Raw genomic sequence first — 20,904 nt, 5'->3', positions numbered from 1 at the left:
AGCTCTGTGATCTTGAGTGAGTATCTCAATTATTGTTATGAAAGTAATACTAGGTTATTGTAGAAGATTAAAAAAAATACAAAAATCTCTATATAGAGAAAGCCCCCCACTTTTAAAAGTATGTGACGTCTTCCATGCTTTCCAGACAATTCTTTGGGTATAAGATGAGGTACACTGGGCAAACAGAGCAGTTTTCCTAGCTGCTCTGTATGAGAGTAACCTTCTGTTATCTGGTATTGTTCACCCACACGTAAAGTACTTTTTAGGTCAGAAATATGTAATCATAGGATTCTGCCCTGCCCAGGCTTGCCAGGGTCTGGTGGAAAGAGGAATCCCAGCCTGAACTCTTCTGTTTTATGGACTAAGAGAGAGAATTTTTTTTTTAGGCCACACCACGCGGCTTGCGGGACCTTAGTTCCCTGACCAGGGATCGAACCCGGGCCCCCGGCAGTGGAGGCGTGGAGTCCTAACCACTGGACCGCCAGGGAATTCCCTAAGAGAGGGAATTTTGAGAGGTGTATTGAGGGTGAGGACGAAGGGCAGTGAGAGTGATCAACTGCCTCAAGAGTAGTCGAAGTCTTACCTGAGTGAGTAGTTTAACCTCCCTAACCATCAGTTTCAACTTCTGTACAAAGGGGTCATGAAATATACCTCACAGGTTTGATGTATGGATTGAGTGAGGTAATATATGTAAGTATATTTATTATTCAAAAGGGTTTTAGAAATAAAAAATATCCTATATTTTTCTTAGTGATCCATTTAACACATGGGTTTTCTTATCCTAAATAATTTGGGCTTAGGGTAATACTAAGATTAGTTTGTCTCAGAACAGAGTAGCTGTGCAGTAAAGGAGTTTGTTGTATCTATTTCAGATTCCACAATTTGTATAATTAGGTTGACAATGAATTGGTTCAATGACCAGCTGTTCCTTACCTTATTGGAGTAGAACAGGAGGAAGGGGAGGTCGAGGCTGTAGCACTGACCAGACTGTGAATTTTAGAAAGAAATTTCTACATTGAGAGACACTGTGAAGTACTGGTTGGTTTTGGCAGCATACGGGGGGCTCTGCTGGCCCTGGGTTTCAAAGCTTGAGCAAAAGTGTCCTGAGTAAAAGCCCAAGGCTAGAAGACCCCTGACAGCTGTTAACCACACGCCCATGGCTTCTTACAGGGGGCTGCCCTTTAACCCCAAGGCATGCAGCACCCACCTACGATAGGAGATGCTCCTTGGGTTTCTCCCACTGTTGGGGTAGGTCACCACACCCTCTTATGATTAAGAGGTTCCCTTAGGGCAGAGCTGGCTGGAGCTATGGGACTGATGTGGCAGAGGAGTGTGTTTTTTTTCCTTTGTGATCCTACAGCTGGGTGTGAGGATCATCTGTGGCCCATTAATGCTGTATTCCGAGCACACATCAACCTGGGTGCAATGTTTGTGTACAGAAATGAGAGGCCTTATTTTTTTTTGTGTGGTATGCAGGCCTCTCACTGTTGTGACCCCTCCCGTTGCAGAGCACAGGCTCCGGATGCGCAGGCTCAGCGGCCATGGCTCACGGGCCCAGCCACTACGCGGCATGTGGGATCTTCCCGGACCGGGGCACGAACCCGCGTCCCCTGCATCGGCAGGCGGACTCTCCACCACTGCGCCACCAGGGAAGCCCGAGAGGCCTTATTTTTACATTCCCGCCCATGGGGCTGGCCTGTTCCAGGCTAATATGAGACATTTGAAGGCTTTTCTCTGTCTCTCCTGGTGAATTAGACTTTCTGGTCTCCTTTTCTGAATATGCGGGGTAGGAAGGGCAAGGTTGTCAGTTACCATGAGGAAAACCTCATGGTTTCCCGTTCTACTGGCTCCTGGCCGTTAGGAGGGATTTGCCGTGAGTTTGCTCTGGACAGAGCTGTGTGCAGCATGGACACATCCCATCACACATCATCCTGTGCTTTGCCTTCTCCTCCTTGATTCTGACTTGGGAGGTGCCAGACAGACTGGTTGCTGGTGTTCTGTTTCACCAGGTCTGGTTAGGGTTTCCGGAGGCTACTTGGATTCTTTTTTAGTAACTGACTGGGGAGTCAATATGGGGTGTCTGGGAAGCATTGAAATGGATGACGAAGTAACCGGGTTCTGTCATTCTTTGGCTGTGTAACCTTGACTAGGTCAGCTGATCTTTAGTTGTGAGAGGAGAGGGTTGGACTAGATGGCCATCGGTTCCATTCATGATGTTATGGAGCGGTGTTGTGCTGAGCTCTGGAAAGGTAACAGTGCCCAAGGTCTCCGCCATCGTGAAGTTGATGGTCTCCTGGGGGGTGCACACAAGTGACCGGACAAAATCTGCTCAGTGCTGTAAGAGGGAAGGGCTGTGTCTTCTGTGGACACACAAGGAAGGACTCCTTACCCGAGCTCAGAGCTCCCTAGAAGAAGGGGTGTCTAAGCTGAGACCTGAAGGATGACTGGAGTTGGCAAAATGCACGTGGGAGGAAAGGAGGCAAGTTCTTACTTTTTCACTACAAGTGCTGCTTCTCTCCTTTCCAAATTGGCTTATCATCCTTGACAAAGAGCGAATGCTTCCTGGTGCTAGTAGCCCTTCCGGGTGCCATTTTGGCCTTTCCGGTATTGCTGGAAGTGAGGACGAGGAAGATTGGGAGACAGAAGGAAGGACATGGAGATCTCCTCCCCTGGATTTTTTGTGTTTGCACGAGGAGGAAAGCTGAAACACTGGGTTAAGCTTGGGTGGCACTGGAGGGCTGGTGGGGATGTTGACGAAGTCATCCATCTGGAAACCGGTGCTTGTGGGTTCCAGGTGTCACTCTAAAGTAGAGCTTGATCAACTCTGTGACAATTAACCCTGCAAGTGGAGTTAATCTGCTAGTCTCCTGAGTGGTCCTGGAACAGTGAGTGGGAGACAGCGGTGTGCTCATCAGGGTTGCCTCCCTCCTCCCATCACTGCACCCAGATTCCTGTTTTTTTTGTTGTTAATATTTATTTGGCTGTGCTGGGTCTTAGTTGTGGCGTGTGGGATTTTTAGCTGTGGCGTGTGGGATCTTTAGTTGCGGCATATGAACGCTTAGTTGCAGCATGTGGGATCTAGTTCCCTGACCAGGGATTGAACCCGGGCCCCCTGCATTGAGGACACGGAGTCTTAGCCACTGGACCACCAGGGCAGTCCCCCTCCGGGTTTTTTTTTCCTAAGGTTTTTATCCATGTTTGTCCCTCTGCCTGCTTAACGCATCCCCATCCTGTGTCACAGGTCACACTCAATCGGTACCAGAGAGAAGCAGAACAGAATCAGGTGGCCCTTCAGAGAGCAGAGGACAGAGTGGAACAGAAGGAGGCGGAAGTCGGGGAGCTGCAGAGATGCTTTCTGGGAATGGAGATGGTAACTGTTGGACTCTTGCTCTTCAGCACTCAGACTCCTGGGCCGGAAGGCGCCTGGGGATTGACTGAGGTGGTCGCAGGGACTGTCCTTCTCTGAGCAGCTCCAGAAAATCACATTTCATAGCTTCCTTTGGCAAATACCTTCGAGGACCTTTCAGCCCTTAAGGAATGGGAAGGTCTTTCTCTGTCTAACTTAGCCCTTGACAACTAGAGTTGAACCCATTTCCATTTCAGGCGGGTTCTTGTATAGCTGCCCTTTGGCCTTTGAAGATGGTTCTTCAGGAGCCACTCAGCCTGGTTTCTTGGGGACTGGTAGCCATAGTTGGCAGGGGGGCCTGGATAATGCAGGGCCGGACTCTCCCTCTGGGCAGCTGGGTGAGGCTGAGAAGTTTCTATGTGCTGGGGTGGGAAGGGTTATCCCGGACAGGGGAGAGTGCCCCATCAAACCAGCTTGGGCTGCTGCTCTTTGGCAGCTGTCCCAGGCCCAGCAGGGGCTGACTGCCAGCCCTAGCGCCCATCTCACCCCAAACGCAGGAACTGTCGCCATCTCCTCATCTTAGATTTTCTTCCCTTTGGCCCATCCAGGAGCATCAGGCCTTACTGGCGAAGGTCAGGGAAGGGGAGACAGCTCTGGAGGAACTTCGGAGCAAGAAGGTTGACTGCCAAGCAGAACAAGAAAAGTAAGGACTCTGGTTCACTGTGAGGTTGGGGTGCAGGGAAGGGAGGGCACGGACCTGGGGAGGAAGCTGGTGCTGATGTCAGATTTTCCAGCTCTGACTCACCATGTGTGTGCTCAGCGTGGGGCCCTGCCCAGGGAGACACTGCTGGGGAGGCTCCCATCTCCAAGGAGCTCATTTTCCAGGGAGTAATAACCTGAAGAAAGGGCTTCTACAGTTTTAGAGCCAGGGTCAAGCAGGAGCTGGTAAAGTGTCTGCCGTTGTGGCACATCATTCCTTGGTTGTCATACTGGATGTGGAAGTGGTGTTATTACACCACAGCTTACTCCCCCCCAAACAAAAACCAACTGTAAACTATCTGAGGGTAAAATTGAATACTTTCCTCACAAGTCGTGCTGATGAAAATAAAATGAGCAGCTTCGTGGAGAGCTACTGAACTTCTTTCATCTGAACCATCTCAGAAACTGAGACCCACCTGTCAGCAGTGGCATCTAGGGGATCTCTGAGATCCTTTCTACTCCAGGCTTAGAGGATTTTGCAAATTCCCTCTGATCAGAGGGGATCAGAGGCCCCAGACCAATGAAACCTACAGGGCAAAGATTGAGCCATTCTTGGACCTTCACAAATTTAGAAATTTTTTACGCTGTTGGCAAGTAATATAGAAGATCTCAGATGGTAAATCAAATTTTTTAAAATAAATTTATTTATTTTTGGCTGCATTGGGTCTTCATTGCTGCACGTGGGCTTTCTCTAGTTGCGGCGAGCGGGGGCTACTCGTCATTGCAGTGCATGGGCTTCTCATTGCGGTGGCTTCTCTTGTGGCGGAGCATCATCTCCAGTTATGGCGGGCGGGCTCAGTAGTTGCGGCTCACAGGCTCTAGAGCGCAGGCTCAGTAGTTGTGGTGCACAGGCTTAGTTGCTCTGCGGCATGTGGGATCTTCCTGGACCAGGAATCGAACCTGTGTTCCCTGCATTGGCACGTGGATTCTTAACCACTGCACCACCAGGGAAGTCCCGGTAAATCAAATTTAACATTAGTATATTGGTCTGGACTTCATTGTATAAGTTGGACCTTTCTAAGTTCAACAGACATTACCTGAAGGGCCTTCTAAGGAATTCCAAGATGAACCGACACAATCCTTGCCTTCTTGGACCCCTCAGTCTTCTGGGGGGTCCTTTTCTCTCCTTTGGGATATCCTTGATCTAGGCCTGCCTGACATGAAAAATGCAGACATCTTATTGTAGGCTTCTTTCAGACTTCACAGCAGAATTGCTTGATTTTTTAAAAAAAATTTTTATATACATTTATTTATTTACTTTTGGCTGCATTGGGTCTTCGTTGCTGTGCGCGGGCTTTCTCTAGTTGCAGCGAGAGGGGGCTACTCTTCATTGCGGCGCACGGGCTTCTCATTGTGGTGGCTTCTCTTGTCGCGGAGCATGGACTCTAGGCGCACGGGCTTCATTAGTTGAGGCACGGGGGCTCAGTAGTTGTGGCTCAAGGGCTCTAGAGTGCAAGCTCAGTAGTTGTGGTGCACGGGTTCAGTAGTTGTGGCGCACAGGTTTAGTTGCTCCATGGCATGTGGGATCGTCCCGGACCAGGGCTCGAACCCGTGTCCCCTGCATTGGCAGGTGGATTCTTAACCACTGCGCCACCAGGGAAGCCCCAGAATTGCTTTAAATTACTCAGCACTCCCTCCTCAATGGTGGAGGTGCTCATGGGCAGGAGACTGAGTGGAAGGAACAGGAGAAACACAAAAGACCAGATAATCCAAAACTGAGACTTGGGGATGGCAAATGACAGCTATGCATCATAAATGCTGATTTTCTAAATAAAAGGAGACTGAGTAATAGGGCACTGGAGAGCTGAGGGTGACAACTTAGAATGTTTGAAGCTTAGGAAGGATGAGTTTGGAGGCTCAGATTGCAGTGTCCCCCACGCCGAGCACTGCCCATCTTCTAGCAGTGGGCGCTTGTCTGTTTCCTCAGGCAGACCCAGAGGGTAATGGGTACCAGCAATTCTTCAGCGCTCTGAACTCCTGGACTCCCCAGCCGCCTGACCTTTGGAGATCTTGGCCCAGTTTGCTTAGAAGAGGCAAAGGAAGCAGCAGTGGCTGGGAATCAGGAGACTTAGAAATGGACTTGTGTGAAGAGGCTTTAAGGGTCCTCAAATCTTATCTCCCTCTTGATATAAAATCCCTGCCAAAGCTTGATGGTCTAGGGTATCATAATCCCAGCTTGTACTTGAATCTTTCCAGGAAGGAGGAGTTCATTACACACGAGGCAGTCCACTTTCTGACAACTTTAATACTGAAAAAGTCTTTCCTGTGTTAATACAAGAACTCCTTCCTTGAAACATCTACCTATTGGCTCTAGTTCTATCCGTAGAACTATCCAGAATGACTTATCCTTTCTAACCTTTCTGAGCCTCAGTTCCCTTATTTGGACTAGATGATCTCTAGTGATGCTTCTGATGTGTTGTTCTAAGGTGTCCCACCACCTCCTCCTTATAGCAGACCACTGGGGAATCAGGCAGAGGGAATCATGCCTGATTGAAAGCCCCTGAGCCCAAGGCCCTTACTGTGACTGGGTGGAGAAAGCATCTTTTCCCCTTGTCTCAGCCTTGTGGTCTTAATCCCCAGAGCTGCTAACCTGGAAAAGGAAGTGGCTGGGTTGCGGCAGAAGATCCACCACTTGGATGACATGCTTAAGAGCCAGCAGCGGAAAGTCCGGCAAATGATAGAGCAGGTAAGCAGGGTTAGATCTTACCCTGCTCTGGGTTACCCCCTCTGGAAGTTTCCACATTGTCTAGCCCTGTTTTCCTGTCAAGTCTACACCTTTATTGATTTATTCTCTTGGGTATCTTGGCTTATATTCATTAAGTGTCCCGTAAAACATTTATGGCAACCGATTACGAGGTTAGGGTGATTGGGATTTGCTTTTCTCCCATCTTTCCCCTACTTGTTTGGTTATTTGCCTTGTGCGTTCCCATGGGAGAAGAAGGACGAGGTTATTCTCGCCCACACGTTGAAGAGTGCTGGTAAATGAGTAATTAAGTCCCAGTAAACTCACTTATCTGTGTGTAGATTTTCAGCCTTTGCCCCTCATGCACATTTTCTGCCTTCCCTTGCCTGAGCTAGGGTAGCACACTCAGAATATGCCATTTTGTAGAATCGTTTTGAGAATTTAAGATACCCTAATTGGGAGGGCATAGTTGCTGCATGTCAGCTCCATGAGGGCTAGGATTTTTCTGTCTTGTTCACTGCTATTGCCCATTCTCTAGAACAGGGCCTGTCATATGGTAAGCACTCAGTAAATATCTCTTGAACCAATACGTAATTTGTCTTTCCCAAAGTCAAATGGAAGGGGTTTTGAATCATCCATTACTTTGGATTATCAGGGTGGTGTTCCCCTCAAACCCCTGCCCCCACACCTGGGGTAATCAAGAGTTTAACACTCACTGAAACAAGGCTTTTATAGAAAAGCTAAGCCAGCCACTTGAGAGGTGCAAAACTCTGCCCTTTGTCTCTGCTGGCTCCCCCGCCCCCGGCAGCCGGGCAGCCGGGCGAAGTGCGATGAGTATGTAATGAGTCATTTCAGAACAAGCTTCAGTGTCTGCCATAACTTTGCAGCTCCAGAATTCAAAAGCTGTGATACAGTCAAAGGACACTGCCATCCAGGAGCTCAAGGAGAAGATCGCCTACCTGGAAGCCGAGGTGTGTGTTCTGGGCAGCCCTGGGAAGGGAGCAGACTCTTGAAGAAAAAACTGGACATAGGGAGGGGGAGATTCTGGAGGGGGTCTCGAGCCTGTCTAGCTGCTGCTCGGAAGTGAGTAGCTGGGGTGGTTGGATGATCTTCAGTTCCGCTGAGTGAACATTTTCTAAGACTCTTCAGGGAGTTGCAAACAATGGTAAGACCTGTCCCCACTCTGAAAGGATATATCCTCATGGTGCAAGCCCTGTGCCACCTAGCAGCATGGAGGCCGGCCCTTCATTCTGACTATATGGGCTTGGCAGAGGAGCTGACAGTGGAGCTGAGCTTTGAAGGAGGATGCATTCTACGGGTGGAGTCTTCTCCTTGGCTAAGGCGATGGGCTCGATTAGCTAATGTGTTCTTGGTCTGATTTCTACCATACCTCAGGGCCCCTCCTGTCCATTGACTGACTACCTGAGATTGCTTTGCAGCCATTGTGTGAGGGTCCCAGCTAGTGGGGGAGATAAAAAGAAATGGGAGACAGGGTTGTTTATCTCCAGTCTAGATTTATAGATAAAATACATTTAAAAAATACCTAAGAATACTTTATAGAAAAGCATATGGACAAACATAAGTAAATATCTCAGCAGACTATAGGAAATTATATGCAGGAAATGTATAGAGAGGATTTACAGGAGAGGATCAGTGCTGCACAGTTATTGAGAGAACGCACCTTCAGGGAAGGAGGCTGGAGCAAGTAAGTACTGGAGGGAGAGGGCATCCTGGTGGCACACACGGTAGGGGTTGGGGTGACAGCAGCGCACAGAGGTGGAGACCAGAATGAGCTGGTTAAATGTGGCACGGGGCAAACCAGAGGAAGCCCAATTCTAATCTCATAACTTGTGTTACAGAATTTAGAGATGCACGACCGGATGGAACACCTGATAGAGAAACAGATCACCCATGGCAACTTCAGCACCCAGAACCGGACCAAGACTGAGAACCTGGGCAGGTGAGTGGGCATGAATGGAGTGGGCCCCAGGTAGGAAGTGAAGGAAAGAGGGACAGAGCCGTGGGAAGGAGACCTTTAGTGCCAAGGCCAGGATGAGGCTCTTCTAAATCCAGCTTCATTCTCTCAGTCTCGAATCTGACCCATTCTCCACCTGAGCCACTTTCTAACCAGCTTAGAGTAGAGCCTGATACCAGAACCCCAAAGAGGCCCATGAACAGTGCTAGAGGCGCCTGAAGCCCCTAAAGTCGTATGCAGAAATTGTGAATGTATAGTAAGGGCATGTTTCCAGGGAGAGGGCCTTTTGTTTCCAAGAGATTCACAAAAAGGTCCAAGACTGAAAAAAAAATCAAGAATCACAGCCATACCCACTCCTAAGGTGTTCAGCTGCACCTTCTCTTTTCCCCACCCCTGCCACCAGACAAAAGTACCAGTCCCCTAACCTCTTAGCACTGACAATTACTATTTCAAGGCATGAGAACCGAGATCAGCGGGCCCTGCAGGATAGAATCCAGAGGCAAACTGGAGGGGCGGCTCTGTGAAGGGTGGGCAACAACAGGGCACTCAGCGTTTCCGACTTTCTTTTCAGCGTTAGGATCACCAAGACCCCCAGCCCAAAGCCCATGCCTCTCATCCGAGTGATGGAAACATGAGCTGAAGGAGACAAGATGCTGCTGTTGCTGGTGCCTCTGGCCTGAGGAGCAGCCCACCACCCCTGGAGGCTGCCGGCCCTGACTTTGACTTCCCGACTGCTCCCTTCATGGTTCCGAACGCCAGTCCTCTACGCTGGGCGGACGGGGGATGAGCTCCCCCTCTGGGCACTGCAGCCTCTGGAGGCCGGCGATATCCTGCCTACAGGACCCAGGGCAGTAGCCTTATTCCCATAGTTAATATTTTTCTCTGTAGCAGAGCCTCCCTTCTGTTGTAGACTGGAGTTTGTAGCAGGGGCCGGTTATTCTGCCCCAGAAGCCAGGCCCTCCGCAGGTCAGGAGAGGTGACAAGATCTACCTCAGCCCTAGAGGCTGGAGGCACACATGTCAGCAGTGATTGGAGAGTGGCCCCGGGGCATGAAGTTCCTTCCTTAAACACAGCTCAGTTCTTAGCAACAAACTGTTTGTTTTTCTAATTGCTCCACCCTCAGCCCATGCTGACCTGGGCCTCCTGCAGACAGACAATGGGGCTACCTGTCATGGCCTGTGAACCTCAACTTTGACTGGACGGCCTTGTCTTTTGGGGAGGGGGAATGTCCTTCAGGGAGTAGCTCATAGCAGAAAGGTTCTGTGAGGCCACGGACAGTTACGGGCGACTTCTGTCTGTTGTGAGGACTCCCAGAATCTCTTAGGGTTTCCCCCTAAGTTGCGGAGCAAGATACACCTCATTCTTCTCGACTCAGAGCCTAAAAACTGTTTTCACTGGGTTACATCAGTCTCAGCGAAGAAACTCTCATGGTATTTATTTGGCTAAGTTATTGGTGTTTTTGCTTACAACTGATTAAATACCAAGAGTTCAGAGTTCTGCAGCCTTCTCTTGCGGTGTTTGGATTTGCTCTGACAGAGGGAAAAGAGTGTTCCCAGTGGACTTGTCGATTTCAGAATGATGTCATAGTCTTTTTCTCTCTTTCCTGCTGCTTTTCCCTTCCTCCTCCAAACCTCAGGAAGGCAAGTATTGATATATTCGCCCTGAAGCATCTGGGTCTGAGTGTCTGTTGTTTGGGGGAAGAGAGCAATCAGGAGGGATTGAATTCTTCCCTTAACCCCTCTGCACCCCTCTGCTCCACAGTCAGTTTGTTACCCTGGCTCTGAGTGAACCTGCCACTCATCGAGTTTCTTTAGGGCTCTTCCTGCAGCCTTAAGGAGGAGATAAGCGTCAGAATGTGGTACCGTAGGACACAGAAAAATGAAAAATAAAAATTAAGTCTTTAAGTTCTACTTGGCTCAAAACCAGAAGCCTTAAGTCTGTGGTTTCTGTGCATCAGGCCTGAGCTCCCATGCTGGCTTTGTCCATCGTGTTCTGGTGTTCTGGTGTTCTTCTCGCCATTCCCATTTGTGAAACGAGGGGGCTGGACCAGATAATCTCCATGAGCCCTTCCAGTTCTGATATTCTTTCCTGTGGCATGTTCTTTGTGGGGTGAATTTAATAAATTATGTTAATGTGTCTCTTTGAGCTCCTGGCCTGGTTTCTTTTCACTTTTCAGGGAGGATGAAAGAGCATAATTTTAGTGCCTCTTGCAGGTGGGCACCCTGCTGTCCACATCTGGGAGGTATGGAGACATCCCCAACACGATGATGTGGGGACTTTGTGGCATTCAGAGGAGTTAGCCTGTCTCTGTTAAACAGCTCAGCTCCATAGTCTGAGTCTGCATTGCAGGAGGTAGCCCCTAACTTGAGCTCTGACCCTGTCTGGGGTGGTGGCCTTGTGGGATCCCTAAGGTTGGCCACTGCGTGTCTTCCTCAGTTGGAAAAGATCTGCTGACAGACAGAGGTCCTGTGATTACTTAGAGATTTACCAATCAGCACTGGAGGGAGACGACTAACTCCATGTGATTCGCAGAAATGAAAAGTACTCTGGAAATGCTGACTGCAGCTGTTTGAGGCTTTAGTTTTTGGCTATCTCTAGGCATCATTCAGTTAATCCACTGATCATCTTTTTCTTTCTGACAAAAAATGTAGTTGACTGCAGGGCCCAACGGGGACATAGCTAAATTTACACGAATCTTCCCTGTACCAAAGAAACTAGAAATGGAACCCCTGTCATCCCTGGCTGCATTTCCTCTCTAGTCCCCTTTCTCCTTCAATCAAAATAATGTAAATTTTTCTCTTGTGACTTTTCTTCCCCTGTCTGCTTCTCAGCTAATTCACATCCAGGCTTCAGGATGCACTGGATACCTCCTTCCATTCCGGACCTGGGTTTGTCTTCTGACAGCCTGGGTTCTCTTCCTTCTCTGGAAGTCTTGCTTGGCCTGGGTGTATCTAGACTGTGCTTGTTCTCCGAATATTAAGAGGGTGGAAGCAGGGTGCGGTTACCTGAGGTGCCAAGGCGACTGACTTGCGTGGCTGGAAGGAGACAGGAGCGAGTGAGCCACCGCACAGGAGAGGGAGGCTCTGGGCTGGGTCTCAAGGACGTGGTTGGATGAGCAGAGCTTCCATCTGGAGATAATGAGGTGGTCTGGAAACGTTCTGGAGATTAGAACTAGAGCTCTAGTGGCAGTTCCCTGGAGGTCCAGTGGTTAGGACTCTGCGCTTTCACTGCCTCAGGCCCGGGTTTGATCCCTGGTCAGGGAACTAAGAGCCCACAAGCCACGTGGCACGGCCGAAAAAAAAAAGAACTAGAGCTCTAAGAGATTCCTGGGACCAAAAAGTGCCCCTGGTGTATATTCCCCTGAGTTTAGTTGTACCACTGCTGAAAGGAACAGGGGCTAAGAAGGGTCTATGGGAAGAAAAAGTAGCTGAGGGAAAGGTAGTTTATATCCTGGCAACTTTTCCATTAGAGATGGAGAATAGCCCAGGGCCTGAGAAAGGGCGTGGTGAGAAGCTGCTCCTGACTTCAGCGGCCTGTTTATTGCCTGAGTTATGTCATTTGTAAGCCAACTCCTCTGTGCTCCTTGAATATGTCGCAGAGGGAAGATTGAGTCTGACTCCCTGGGACCTTTGCCATGACGGCCTGTTTATTTGAGCTGGGTGTTGAGAGCTGCCCGGACACGCAGCCATCATCAGCAGGCTGCTATAAACCCGGAGCATCACCCCAACATGGGAAAAGCTTGCAGAAGCACTCCTTGCCTCTGTCCTCCCACCTCTTCATTTGTCCCCTCCCTGAGTAGAAAAAATTCTGACAGGGACATGGCATTTCAACCAAATGGTACATTGGACCTCTTTTTTTTTTCAGTTTTTAATTTTATTTTATTTTTTACTTTATTGAAAAAATATCTTTATTGGAGTATAATTGCTTTACAGTGGTGTGTTCGTTTCTGCTGTACAACAAAGCGAATCAGCTATAGGTATACATATATCTCCCTATCCCCTCCCTCTTGTGTCTCCCTCCCACCCTCCCTATCCCACCCTCTAGGTTTTCACAAAGCATCGAACTGATCTCCCTGTGCTATGCAGCAGCTTCCCGCTAGCCATCCATTTTACATTTGGTAGTGTATATATGTCAGTGCTACTCTCTCACTTCCTCTTTTTTAAAACTAAGTATCTAAAGCCAAAAATTGATTGGCTTATTTTCAACTCTATTTAAAAAAATTTTGTATTATGAAATGTTCCAAGATGTACTCTGTAAAGATGATTTGACATGACATGGCTTAAAGCAACTTAATTTGACTGAGGAGGGTAATATCCCTTGGGGTAGAAAAGCAAATTTCTGTCTTTAATCAGCTCTTCAATGTGTGTTGCTGTTTTTTGTTGGGCCTCTGCTAATCCCGTGGGCTCCCTCATTCCTCATTGCCAAGCGTTGCGGAGCTTGGGCCTGAGTTTTGTTCAGGCTCTGACCCAACAGCAGATGTTAGCCTAGGGCCCTTGGCCTCTTTTCCATGCTTCGATTTAGGACTCTCACTTCCGCAAGGAGAAAGTGTTTCCTATCTTCCCTGTCCCAGTTCTAAGCCCCATGACCTTGAAACTCAAAGTTGGAGACCTAAATATTCTCTAGCCCCTCTTTCTCCAAGGAAAATCCTTATCTAGCCTGAGGCTAAAGGAGATGTGTTTTTAAAAGGTGAGGAATTTCTAACTCTGTGTGCTCTGTGGGTGGGCAGTGAGACCTACTTTGAACTCTAAAATGTGTGTGGCCTTTCTTCTGGAATCTCTCTTCCTCTGGAGCCCTCTGGGACATGGGATTGAGGGTAGATGGTGGTAGCTTAATTAATTTCCTGACCAGGTATTGGTCGCCAAGTCTTAGACCACAGGATCTCACAAGCTGAGGGGAAGGAAGTCATTTGTCCTCTTGACTTAATCTGTCAGTTCAGGGGGGTATTCTAGGCCAAACTCGCATATGTCTGCAGGAGTTTGAGGACACATATCTGTTTTATATCTATTTCTATGTGTTTGCGTTTGAACTGGCCTGCTATGTAAAACATATGATTGTGGGGGAAAATTGGAAAAACACTGATGTTTAGGAAAAACTCAGTTTTTCACCTGTATGTCTCCTTTACTGCATACACAGAACACTTCACTTCTGGTCACCAAGTATGTGGGGGTTTTTCCCCCTATAACAGGCAATTCTCTGCAACACCAGCTGGGTGTCCTACAATTTAACTCAATTCTGACACCATCTACCTGGAGATAAGGTTAAGGGCTCAGTCTCAAGAGACTGTCCCTCCCCAACCTCAGATGCCAACTGCAAGTAGCAGGTCCCTAGCTGGACTTTTGTCTGACTTGCCTGCAAACCAGAGGTTCCCACAACCCCCTCCTTGGGTTCGATTAATTTGCTAGAGAGGCTCACAGAACTCAGGGAAACACCTACTTACCTTTACCAGCTTATTAAAGGATATAATAAAGGATGCAGATGAACAGCCAGATGAAGAGATCCATAGGGCAAGGCCTGGGAGGGTCCCGAGTGCAGGAGGTTCAGTCTCGGTGAAGTTGGAGTGCATCGCCTTCCCAGTATAAGGATGTGCTCACCCACCTGGAAGCTCTCCGAACCCCATACTGTTGGTATTTTATGGAGTCTTCCTCATGCAGGCATGATTAATCGTGAACTTCATTTCTAGTCCCTCTCCCCTCTCTGGGTAAGTGGGGGACAGGGCTGAGAATTCCAAGCTTCTAATCATGGTTTGGTCTTTCTGGTGACCAACCCCCATCCAGGAGCCCGGCCGGAGTCCCCTCATTAGAATAAAAGATGATCCTAGTGCATTTATCACTTAGGAATTGACAAGGGTGTTAGGAACCCTGTGCCAGGAACCCAGGGCACAGACCAATACATATGTTTTCTATTATCTCACAACTAGGCTGTAGATCTGTCTCCTTGGATATATTGTAATCTCAGGGTCAGGAGGACCAAAATTGACTTCCTTTGAAACTACCTTCCCTTTTCAATTCTCATACTTCCTCTTAGTAGAGAGAATCACTTTCTTCAGTGATTTAGAGCCATCTTTGACTCTTTGCATTTCTTTATTCCTTATATCTAGTTTGTCAATATGTCCTGATGTTTCCTCTTTTGAGATATCTCCCAGACTTGCCCCTTCCCATGTTCACAGCCTCATCTTAGCCCATCTCTTTAAGCCTGGATTACCACAGAAGCCAGTCCTCACTGGTACCCCACCTCTAGCCTAACCTGCCCCAAATCCACCCACCTCACCACTGTCATTTGAATTACTCCCAGATACATTTTCATCCTATCAGCAGGGTTATTTAGCCAGGACAAAAGAAGGCTGATGGAAACATGATAGCAGTCTCCAAGAGATGAAAATCTGTCCTGTAGAAGGAGGTGCAGTTTCACTCCACCTAGCTCCAGAGGGGAGAACTCAGGCTTGTGGGTGGTACCTGCAGGGAGATGGCTAAGAAACAAAAGGACAGTTAGAGTGTCAGTTGGACTGTCTTGACGAGTTAGCAAGTTTCCCTACATATGCCAGTAATATCCCAGTTAGAAAACAATCTAAAATAACAAATACAAAATACCTAGAAATAAACTTTATTTGAAATGTCAGTAATCTATGTGAAGAAAATGACCACATTTTGTTGAAAAATATGGGAAACTTAATGAAGAAAAACTTTCCTGGATGGCAAAGTTTAAAATCGTAAAGATGTCAATTCTTCCTTAATTTATTTTTAGGCTTCGTGTACTTACAGTGAAAATTCCAAGAGTCCTTTTAGAATTAGATATAATTATTTTAAAAATTCATCTGGAAAAATAAACAAGGGAGATGGCAAAGAAAATTTTGAAGACAGACCTTAATTGGAGGATTATTAGCCTTGGCGAATAGTGAAATATTACATAGCTAGGCAGAAATAGACTCAATTTTATATAAGCATTAAAAAAAGGATAAAAGAAGCATTGCAACTCAATGCGGGAAAAGGCGTTTGAACAGTTGGTTAAGAATTTAGAAAATAAAAGAAAAAAGAATTCTAACCTTAAACAGTACACCTGAATAAATTCTAGGTAAATGAAAGAAATTAAATACTACAATTTAACTGTAGAAAAACTAGAAGAAAATACAAATGAATATCAACTCTGAGAGGAGATCCATTTAGAATTTTAGTATTAAAGGTCATGAAGGTATATGTCAATTATATCCCAATAAAAAATAAAAATAAAGGTCATGAAGGAAAATATTTTAGTTCATAAAAATGTAAACTTTCTAAATTGAAGAACTAAAGAAGGCCAAAAAATGGGGAATTATTAGTGGCAAATATGATGAAGAGGCAACATTTTTGTTGATAAGCTCATATTGATAAAAGTACTAAGATCCTTCTAGATCACTGGTCAGGATAAGAATGGATAGTTCAGGGCTTCCCTGGTGGCGCAGTGGTTGGGAGTGCGCCTGCCGATGCAGGGGACGCGGGTTCGTGCCCCGGTCCGGGAGGATCCTGCATGCCACGGAGTGGCTGGGCCCGTGGGCCATGGCCACTGGGCCTGCGCGTCCGGAGCCTGTGCTCCGCAACGGGAGAGGCCACAACAGTGAGAGGCCTGCGTACTGCAAAAAAAAAAAAAAAGAATGTATAGTTCATACAAGAGTTCATATTCTTTTTTCTGCACATGTTTATTAGGCTCCTACTCTGTGCCTTGGACTGAGGATTCAGGTGGGTTTACGACAGTGAGCAAGACAAGCTCAGTCCTGCCATTGGAGCCCTTATGTTAGGTGGGATAATGTGGGTTGCAAATCAGAGAAAATGCAGCTCCAATTGGCTTAAGCAATAATGGATCAGTCTGACTGGCTCAGGTGACTAAAAAGTCCAGAGATGCTTTAGGCTCACATGAGCCTTCATAGAATAATTTGAGGTTTCACCAAAGACCCAGTTTTGTTCCATTTCTTCTCTGCACAAGAGATCTGTGCTTCTTATAATAGCGTAAAATGGGAAACATGTGTCCAACAAAAGAGAAATGGATAGGTACATGCAGATGCATTCACTACAAATGGCCTTTATGAAGACTATGTCACATCAGGGAACTGTGCTTAGAATGTTAAGTGAAACAAAGTAGGACACAAAATTTTATGGACACTTATTACAGCTTAGCAAAAGAAAAAAAATATTTCTAAAAAAAAGGCTAGAAATAAATACACCTAACTGCTAACCATGTTAGTGTTAAGGCAGGATTTATTTTTCTGTTGGTTTTTGTTACCTTTATCCTTCAATTTCCAAATTTTCTACAGTGTTCACTCTTCCCTCTCCAGCAGGGTTGTGTTCCCACACTGCCTTCTGTTCATGCCAGGATCATTCCTCTCTTTGTACCTTTGCTAGTGTTATTTCCTTCGCCTGGAATGCCTTCCTCTTTTGCCCTATTAATCCATCAAATATTTATTGATAATTGATACAGGCGTATAGTGCAGCTTGTGGAATGTAATGTACATGAAAACACTTTGTAAACTGCTTTACAGATGTTAGTTGTTATTGTTAGGAGAAAAAAAAAAGATGAGGAGGATAAGGAAGAGAAAAAACTATTATTTGTACAAAAATGTGCCAGGTGCTAGGGGAGGCCAGGATGGAAAAATATAGAACAGGGTTGCAGTCCTCCAGAAGTTTAGAATCTTGTCAGGTGAGTAGAGGAAAAAAAATACCACCATGTGGAATAGAAATCGATAGAAATGAAATGAATAGAAATAGATAATGGAACATGTGAAATGCGAATGTGAGAGAGGCAGACAGTGATATAAAAGGAAACAGAGAAGGGTGGGGAGGATGTGGAGCTAGAACCAGGCCCTGAGGGATTTGGGCAGGTAGGTTCAAAGAGAAAGGACATAAAGAAAGCTTGCGTTGGGATAAAATGTGGCATGGGGTGGGGTGGGGGGATGAGCCCAACTGAAGATCCTGCTGGAAAGTGGTAGGAGGTTAGGGGGAGGGGGAGATAAGTAGGGTGGGCCTTGCCACAGGTCTCTGCTGGAGTTTTTAAAAACTAGTATGGAAGTCCCAGGTGGATGGTGGGCAGAGTTCTTCCTTGCCTGTCTTGTTCGATACTGAATATCTTAGTACATAGAAAAGTGGTGCCTGGAACACAGTAGATGCTCAATAAATATTAGTTGAAGGGAAGTTGGAATGAATGAATCATAGGAGTGACATCATAAAATAGGAAGGCTAATCCGAAAGAGGTGGATGACATGGACTGAAAAGGTAAAGGCTGACAGCAAAGAGACAAGTTAATAGATTGTTAGGGTACTTCCAGGCAGGAAATAATGAGGGACTGAATTGGGATTATGGCTGCTGGACTTGAAAGTACAGGACTGGTGTGAGAGTCATTTGGAAAGAACCGATAGGCCTTGGTGACTAACCAACCAGATCTACAGAGATGGAGAGAAAACAATCAGAGCTAACATCAAAGAAAGTTAATCATGCTTCAAGACTTGGCCTGAGTTCCTCTTCCAGGAAGTCTTCCCAGAATTCTCAAGCCTGTGCTGTGTGTTCCCTTTCTGAAATCAATTAACATAAATAATCTGTATCGCCCTGTATTAGGATGTAATAATTATGACATTATAATTCAGACTTTGCATATGTTTGTTTCCCCAACTAGATTGCAAGCTTTGAAAGGTCAGGGAAATATCTAATCCCCACAGTGCCTGGCCCTGGTACTGCCACAAAGTCCCCACTGATTTAGAAGAAACCTGTATTCTCCTCTGTGCTGAAGAGGGCACTTACCTCTGTTTCTTGTTTTGAATTGTTTTCATCTTCTCTCTTAATTGGTCCCAGGTAGTATGGAAGAGACCAATCTGGAGTATTAGTATCCTCCCCATGTAAGAGTCGAATGCCAACTATTAGCATTGTTTTCAGCAATAAAGGATTTTATTTATTCCTTCATTCATTTGTCAGTCATTCAACAGTAGGGAAATAATGTAGCATAGAGCTTAAGAGTCCATGAGCTTTGGATCTTGCTTCTAATCTTAGATCTGTCATTCACTGGGCCATGCCGGTTTGGAAAAGTTATTTAATCTCTCTCAGTTTTAATTTCCTCATCTATAAAATCAAGATAATAATGTCTACCTAATAAGAACATTTACTGAGTGCTTACTGCCATTTACTTCCCGTTTTACAGATGAGGAAATTGAGACACAGAGAAAGGATGCACAGGTAGGAAGTGTGGAACCAGGAGTCAGTCATAGAAAATCTTGTCCCAGAGTCCTTGTGAAATGGGAGGGAAGCGGGCAGCGCACAGCCTTTGAAAGAACAACATAGCCCGAGGACATGACATAAACTGATTTGAACCAAATGGGCCCAAGATGGCAGACAAGTTGACTTCCACTAGACCTTGAGCCTCAGTATGTGCTCACTGTAACGCATCAGCAAGCTAAATTACACAGCCATAGGCACCATGACAGTTCCAAGGCTGACCATAAGGATCAAAAAGTGGGCGGTGGGGGCTTCCCTGGTGGCGCAGTGGTTGAGAGTCCGCCTGCCGATGCAGGGGACACGGGCTCGTGCCCCGGTTTGCGAAGATCCCACATGCCGCGGAGCGGCTGGGCCCGTGAGCCATGGCCGCTGAGCCTGCGCGTCCGGAGCCTGTGCTCCGCAACGGGAGAGGCCACAACAGTGAGAGGCCTGCTTACCGCAAAAAAAAAAAAAAAAAAAAAAAAAAAATAGTGGGCGGTGGCCCAATTCCTGGAAATCCCCGCCCCTTCCTGAAATACTCCTCCCATTCATTAGCCTATGAAATTACCCACCCTGATAAAAACTGACAAACCCATACCCTGGTGCCTTTCTTACCTTCTAAGGTTGCCCACACTCTCTGGAGTGTGTTTCTAAGTAAGTCCACTTCTTACCTATCACTTTGTCTCTCACTGAATTCTTTCTGGGATGAGACATCAAGAACCTGAGCTTCCTTAAGTCTTGTGATCTCAGTTGGAAGACTGGGGGTTTTGGCCGCGTTGGAGTCCTGGCCGCATGGGTTTGAGTCCCAGTCAGGGTTTTGGCCGGGTTCGAGTCCCTGTACGTGGGTTCAAGTTCCAATCTGAGGTGCATGGTTTCACTTGTGCTTAATGGTGGGCTCTATAACGTCACAGGTGTGGCGATCGTCAATATAAAACCACATCTAAATATCATATGCAATGTGTCTGGCAGTGTCAGCACTGAATATGCTAATTATTGTTAATAAATCTTTTTGAGCATCTAATATGTCAGTGGTATAGGGTTGGGCTTTGGGGATATTAAGAGGAAAAGACTCTGCCCTCAAGTTACTCCGAGTCTTAATAACCAGATATTTGTGTGCCAGATATTTGTGTCCCAAGAGGCAAACAGACAATCATAAACTATCAGTGCTAAAGCAAACTTTAGAAAACATCCAACCCAACTCCCTCATTTTCCAGAGGAGAAAACTGAGGCCCAAAAGTGGGAGTGTGGTATGAGTAACTAAAGGTTGAAGCTTGGACAAAAATCCTGATCTCCTACAATGGAGTGGTGTGTCCTTGGCATAAGAAAGTGTTCAAAAAACACAGAGAGATGGTCCTTATCCAAGACCTGTGTGCAATTACAAAGCAGCTTTCCTTGGGAAGCAGAAAATGGGAGAAGTGGTCACTGACGGATGGAGGGAAGCCCACCAGATCCGCCCGGCTCAGCTGTCTCAGCTGGTCTGCAACTTTTTAGCATTCTCTGTTTTCCTAAATTTCAACTGGCCATTTGCTTTTGCTTTCCTGTCTTCTCATGAGGGTGGATGTTCCATTCCTGCTCACTTCTCTAACCAGGGTGTGTCCTTAGCTAAATGACCATATCTCTCTTATCCTCAGGCTCCTTCTCCACCAAAAAACAACCACCACCACCACCAAAAAAAGGGGGTTTGGCCAAGGTTCCTTCCAGTTCTAAAATCACACGGGTCCTGGGACTTCCCTGGCGGTCCAGTGGTTAAGACTCTGTGCTTCCAATGCAGGGGGCATGGGTTTGATCCCTGGTCGGGGGAACTAAGATCCCACATGCTGGCGCTGGGGGGTGGAGGGGGGCACAGCAATGTTTCAGAGCACATTTCGTCAGCCAGTGAACCTGAAAACAAGAGGAGTTTCTTTGTTTGCCAAGCGGCGGTGCTTGCCACAAGAGG

The 20,904-nt window shown here is 46.8% G+C and overlaps 1 protein-coding gene across 4 annotated transcripts in view; it reads left to right on the top strand.

Moving 5' to 3' along the window:
- The window catches only part of TUFT1 (tuftelin 1), a 50,765-nt gene extending 32,085 nt beyond the window's left edge, over window positions 1-18,680 (top strand). For all 4 annotated transcript variants that reach the window (XM_004285215.3, XM_033415511.2, XM_004285214.4 and 1 more), the window contains 6 exons: window positions 3,242-3,370; window positions 3,955-4,049; window positions 6,686-6,791; window positions 7,676-7,759; window positions 8,648-8,748; window positions 9,335-18,680. In XM_004285215.3, coding sequence (XP_004285263.1) covers window positions 3,242-3,370; window positions 3,955-4,049; window positions 6,686-6,791; window positions 7,676-7,759; window positions 8,648-8,748; window positions 9,335-9,398 — 579 coding nt within the window. In that variant the 3' untranslated portion in view covers window positions 9,399-18,680. The remainder of the gene's footprint in view (window positions 1-3,241; window positions 3,371-3,954; window positions 4,050-6,685; window positions 6,792-7,675; window positions 7,760-8,647; window positions 8,749-9,334) is intronic.
- The last annotated feature ends 2,224 nt before the right edge of the window (window positions 18,681-20,904 follow it).

Source organism: Orcinus orca, chromosome 1, assembly GCF_937001465.1.
Source record: "Orcinus orca chromosome 1, mOrcOrc1.1, whole genome shotgun sequence".
Lineage (NCBI taxonomy): Eukaryota > Metazoa > Chordata > Mammalia > Artiodactyla > Delphinidae > Orcinus > Orcinus orca.
The sequence above is the reverse complement of the archived record's forward strand: the minus strand, read 5'-3'. Positions and strand labels throughout refer to the sequence as shown.